This window comes from Gekko japonicus, unplaced genomic scaffold (genome assembly GCF_001447785.1).
Source record: "Gekko japonicus isolate JY-2015 unplaced genomic scaffold, Gekko_japonicus_V1.1 scaffold2938, whole genome shotgun sequence".
NCBI lineage: Eukaryota > Metazoa > Chordata > Lepidosauria > Squamata > Gekkonidae > Gekko > Gekko japonicus.
Genome location: NW_015170364.1, coordinates 122,285 through 128,284, shown reverse-complemented (window position 1 = coordinate 128,284; position 6,000 = coordinate 122,285). Strand labels below are relative to the sequence as shown.

The 6,000-nt window shown below is 42.7% G+C and overlaps 1 protein-coding gene across 1 annotated transcript in view; it reads right to left on the bottom strand.

Annotated features, from left to right (window-relative positions):
• Nucleotides 1-449: 449 nt before the first annotated feature.
• Nucleotides 450-6,000, bottom strand: part of CSF1R (colony stimulating factor 1 receptor) — a 91,612-nt gene continuing 86,061 nt past the window's right edge. Inside the window, exons 18-19 of the mRNA XM_015418227.1 lie at nt 3,781-3,886; nt 450-2,777 (exon numbers count right to left, since the gene is read on the bottom strand). Of these exons, the coding sequence (XP_015273713.1) occupies nt 2,646-2,777; nt 3,781-3,886 (238 nt within the window). The 3' untranslated portion in view covers nt 450-2,645. The remainder of the gene's footprint in view (nt 2,778-3,780; nt 3,887-6,000) is intronic.

Here is a 6,000-nt window from a genome sequence, read left to right as displayed (position 1 = left end):
CTTCGCTATATGGTATTGTAATTGCATAGTCATTTCTGGCCAAGCTGCATTGGCTTCCTGTTTAATTAACATGCAATGTCAAAGGTGGCTACTTTAGAAAAGTTAGTAATCTCTGTATAAAACCCGTATAAGCTGAATTGCAGTAGAACATTGATTAAAATGTTACGTCTTTAGGATGTTTGGTTCTAAATTTTGACTTTCAAGCTAAAACATTTGCAATGTTGTTTTTACACATATATACATTTAAAACACTTCATGTGCACTTGGGGAACATCAAACGTATAAACATAGAACTGCTACAAATTGCAAATTATAGAACAAGTAACACATTTTAAGGAATATGTAAGCAGGGCTCTTTTTTGGGGAAAAAGGTGCTAGAAATCTCAAGAGGGAAATGTTCAATCTGTATACTGAAAACATTTTTAAACATTTTAAAAAGAATTTTGTTGAAGAGGTTCCAGAACTCTGTTCCAGCGCATTCCCCCAGGGAAAAAAAGTTAAATGTTCCACATCAGCACAGCTCTTACCTTGTACTGATTTTTCTTGAATGAAAATAGCGCAGGAGAAATCATGAACAATTAGCAGAGTTGTCTGCCTTGCTGCCATCGTTGTGAGTTCTGGAGCTTAATGCATTCCAACAATTACATTATTGCATATATACAAAATTTAGCTTAATTTCATAATATTCCAAGAGCTAGATGACCAGCCCTGTCCACCTGGAGCAGATGCCTGGAGTCTTTCCTGCTCTGAGGCGATCTGCCTCAACAGTTATGCTACCTTCAGCATTTTCAGTCACATTTTAAAATTTCACTTGATCACAATGCTGTGTGCCTCTGCAGTGTAGGTCCTGATCCTCCATCCTCCGGCCCCACAAACACTGCCATAAGCAGCCCCCAGAGATTACCCTGGCTCACTACTGTGCTTCTTCCAGGAGTATCTCCAGTGAGCCTGAAAGGCAGTTTCAGCAGCCCCTGGCTAAGGATCGTGAGGTATGGCCACTGTTGAACTTCTGTCAGTGGTGTGTCCAAAAACTAGCACAGCAGTCATACTTTGTTATAGGTGAAGTTAGGTGACAATAAAGAAAGAGAGGCACGCTAGAAAAACAGCCTGTGGGGTATAGAAGAAAAGTCCACAGAGCTCCTTCCTTGCATACTCTCACAGGGGAGTCAGAAAGAAAAACAAGAGGGGGGTATTCCCATCCATCTGGAGACAGAATGATCTGCCCTGCTTCCTGCCTTCATGGATGAGGGGTAGTAGAGTACCCAGATGTTCCAGAATGCCCTCTTATCCTCAAACAAAAATGTGTCCGGGGGGAGGGATAATGTACAGCATTTGTGGTGCATCAAGCCCTTATGAATTTGAGTGTTAAAATTCTGTTTACACCATCCAGTCATCACCTTAATTGGATCCACTATGGGTAATCATTTGATGACGCAGTCACAAAGTGATGCACTAGAGAGAGCTTTAAATTTCGTCATATCACATGAAACCCGAGTCAGTTTACACATTTAGCTGCCAGGAATAAAGGGCAGCTCTTAGCTCAATCCAGTGATGTACCAACTCATAGATTCTTTGGATTTTCATCCTTTATATTTGAGATGGTAAAACAGACTGGATTGGGCTTCCCTTTATTATTCTTTTCATTAACTTAAAGTACTAGTTTGGCAAATGTTTATAAATCAATTTCTAAATACTATAATAATGATTTAGTAAGCAATCCACTATAATGTTGGTTTGCAGTTACTCCTAGATTATAGATGTTCAGTTAACTGAACTACTGCAAACGATTAAGCAAATGATAAAATAGAGTTATTCCTTAGTTCCCGTCTACTATCAATTGGCTTAGTTCTTACAAAATCAGTAATTAGTCAAATCATAAGTGCGCTTATATGTAAATCTTAATTGATTGCATCACAGAAGGTTATAGTTACAAGCATGCATTTTTTGTGTACTTGGTTAACTCATTGTGGATGGTAATCCTAAATGAGAGACACTTGTGGTATGAGGTTCTTAGTCTGCACAGAGTTAGATGAAGCACTATTTCTTGTTCTGTCTGTGCTAATCTTTCCTCTAGGAAGTTATTGTGGAATGCTGAATGACCACGATTCTTTCTGTTCTCTTTGTCCCCCTGCAGAATCCTGTCTGAGATGTAAAGCAGATAGGTTGTTGATTCTTTGCAGCAGGAGATGTTATCAACTTCTGGCTATTAGTTTGTGCCGAAGAAAGAGTTCTCTAAAGATGGGGGAAGGAGTTCATCTGATCTCTTAGACCTTACAAACTGAGGGCCAGTGATGTGCATTTGAAATGTGGAATGTTTGATTTTAAAGTTTTGAGCTCCATTCCCACTCTTGCAAGCATGGTTACACATGCCCTCTTGACAGGATGATCCTAGCCAAGCTTCTTATTTCAAGCTAAATTAAATGCAAGAGTGAAGCTAACCTGCCAGATGTTAAGGACGGGGGGGAGGGGAAATTAATGACTTGGAGTCTGTTGCCAATGCACGTTAGAACCCCAGGGTGGGACTTCTGAATGAAAGTATCTGGCTTCTAGACAGGAGAATCCCCCAGAGGGATGGCTGTGGAGGGCCTGTCCCCCAGTTGGAACAGAGTGCTCAAGCAGGCATGAAGCTGGTGAACAACAGCCTCTTAACAGAACTGGTAATTGTTGCTGTTCAGAAGGGGCTGCCGGCTTTCTCCGGCTTCACAGGATTCTTCACAGAGACTGGCTGGTTCACAAGCGCTGTCATTTTCTGTGTTTCTTGGCAAGTTTGTATAGTCCTTCAGAGGATGGATGAAAACAACAACGTGTTAGCCACCAAACCTACATCATCAGAGTCTCACGCAAAAGGGGAATGCAGCCGTTCTCATTTAGAGTGCTTGTTGCCTACTTTTCATTGCCTCTCTTTGGTTTCACTAGGCACACAGGATGCCCCATTAGTCTTTGATATGAAAGCTGTATTAATTGTGGAAGGCTCCCTTAACAAATAATATCTAGGTGTTGTATCACCCCTGTGCTGAAGGATCTGCACTGTCTCCCTGTCTGTTCCTGGGCACAGTTCAATATGCTGGTTCTTACCTTTAAGGCTTAGGGCCAGGGTATCAGAAAGACCATCTCCTCACATACTGTCCAGCCTGCCAGTTGAGATTTGCCTCCCAAGCCCTGCACAGTGTGTCCTCACTTTCAGAGATGAGACCAGTGGCAAGTACAAACAGAGCATTTTCTGTGTTGGCCCCGGCCTTTGGAATGTCTTCCTCCTTGAGGCTCACCTGGTACCTGCTTTACTGTCTTTTAGGCACCAAGTCAAAACATTTATTTTTATCCAAGCTTTTAATTTGGGGTTTATCTTTCCAGCTGTTTTATGGTCTGCTTCTGGTTTGAAGTCCGTTTTATGAATAGTTTTACACCACTTTTATGTCCCTCGGCTTGTTTTTATATTAATAATTTATTATTTTAATTGTAAGCTACCTTGAGCGGGGCTCTGGAGAAGCAGCATAAATATCTCCTAAGAAAATAATAGATCATAGCCATGAGTACTGAATTGTTCTTCTTCCACTTGGGTGTCAGATGACTGTACAGGTGAGATCTGAACTAGAAAGTGCTCAGTCGATAGTAAACTGTTATGGGTGAGAAATCCTTTTCCAGGATACTGCTTATGGAAATCTCACCCAAACACCATTGCATTAGGGAGGAGTGAAGCCAGGTAATGTAGTTTCTGTGAAAACAAATCATGCGGGTATAGGTTTCCACCTCCCATTTCACCTTAGACATGTAAATATCTACCTGTTCTTTGGTGGTATCTAGCTGCTTTTGAATGGCAGTGCAAATCTCAGTGAAGGTTGGCCTTTGAGTAGGCTCCAAGCTCCAGCAGGCCTTCATGATATTGTACCTGGATGGGGGGGAAATTTATGCATCACATAAATACAAAAGAAGAAGAGGACATTGGATTTATATGTTGCCCTTCACTACCCAAAGGAGTCTCAGAGAGGCTTACAATCTCCTTTCCCTCCCCCTCCCCATGACAACCTGTGAGGTAGGTGGGTCTGAGAACTTGTGACTGACCCAAGGTCACACCAGCAGCTGCATGTGGGGGAGTGGGGAATCAATCTCGGTTCTCCCAGATTAGAGTCCATGCTCCTACCCACTACACCAAACCGGTTTAATTGTTTTGCTGCAAAAAAAGGTCAAGCCTCTATAAATAATCTTTTGAAAATCCAAGTTTGGCTACTAGATTTAGTATATGACTTTGTCATTACTTTTGCTTCCACATAAGCCAGGGTTTGAGAGCAAAACTCTATGGTAAAATTGCCCTCAAACCATAGAGTTTTGCCCGCAAACCAGAGCGTCATTGTGCAATGGTCCTGACGCGATGACCTCACTTCAGGGTGATGTCATTGCATTGGGGAGGTCACCCAAGAACATCACTGTTTAGGGGTGGGGTTCCCCCACCAACGGGAAGAATCCCCCCAAACTGGGAAATTCCCCACCTGGACCTGGGGAATGGCAACACTATTTTAGTCTAACCTACCTCAAAGAGTTGTTGTGTGGATAAAGAGTAGAAAAGAATGCTGTAAACTGCTTTGGTCCCCACAGTAGAGAAAGGTGGGGTATAAATGAAGTAAATAAAGAAGAAATATAGCTGAGGTTGGGAAACAGATAAAAGGTAGGTTGGTGAATGGCTGAGAAGGAGAGAATGAGGCAAGGAGAGGATATGGGGAATCCGAAAGAGGTTAGGAAATTCCTAGAAAATTTTTTGGGGGATTCTAGGGAGGGTGGCGGTTTGAGGAAGGGAGGGACCTCAAAGGGGTATAATACCATAGATGCCACCCTCCAAAGCAGCCATTTCCTCCAGGGGAACCAGGGTTGTCAACCTCCAGGTGGGAAAATTGCAATTTATATAAACAATTAAATGTATGTAGTGCAATTAATATCTCAATTTCTATGTACCAAAAATTCAGTAATTTCTAGTGTCCCTTATAAACTGATGATACAGCCACATTCATTTATTCAGCAGGTGAACTCCATGTATTCCAACCATCAAGTGTCCTTGCTATGATTTGACCTTGTTGAAAACTGGAAGCGACGGAGGTTGTCAGCCAACTTATCTTCCATTCTGTGCTTCCACAAGGCTCACAAACACGACACTTGATGGTTGGAATACATGGAGTTCACCTGCTGAATGAATGAATGTGACTATATCATCAGTTTATAAGGGACACTAAAAGACTGTTGAATGTTTGGTACATAGAAATAGAGATACTAATTGCATTACATTAATTTAACTGTTTGTATAAAGTGCAATTTTTGTCATTCTTCACAGTGTGTGTACTTAGTTTGACAACCTATCCCATGATCTCTATTTTTGACACCTCAAGGTGGGGGCTGGAGATCACCTGGAATTATAACTGCTGTTCAGATGACAGAGATCAGCTCCCCTGGAGAAAATGGCTGCTTTGAAGGATGGACTTTATGGCATTATACCCTGCTGAAGTTGCTTCTCTCCCCAAACCTCATCCACCCAAGGCTCCACTCTTATGTCTCCAGGAATTTTCTGGAGCCCTAATAGGGGAAGTGATTGTAGTTGGGAGACCTGTTGTGACTCCAGGAGAGGTTGGCAACCCTAGGAGAGAAGGAAGCAGCACCATCTCTCCAGTATGTCCCTCAAAGAGCACTGCACTCTATGGGTCAACATCTGCTGGCGATCCCCAGCCTAAAGGAGGACCCACTTAGCCTCGACCAGAGCCAGAACTTTTTCAGTTCTGGTGACGGCCTGGTGGAACACTCTCCCAAGAGTGAAGTTCCACAGGGCCTGTAAAACGGAGACAGGCCTATGGTTGAGGTGGCAGAGATCTATCGGTATTGGCCTCCCCCTGCTTGGTTGCATCTTGCATTGTTCTTCCTGTTTGCCCACTCCCTCAGTATTTAGTTACTATCTACTGCACACATAGGTGGAGTTTATCCAGGAACAGTGGTATCAGTTGGTGTCCGTGGGTGCGGTCAGAC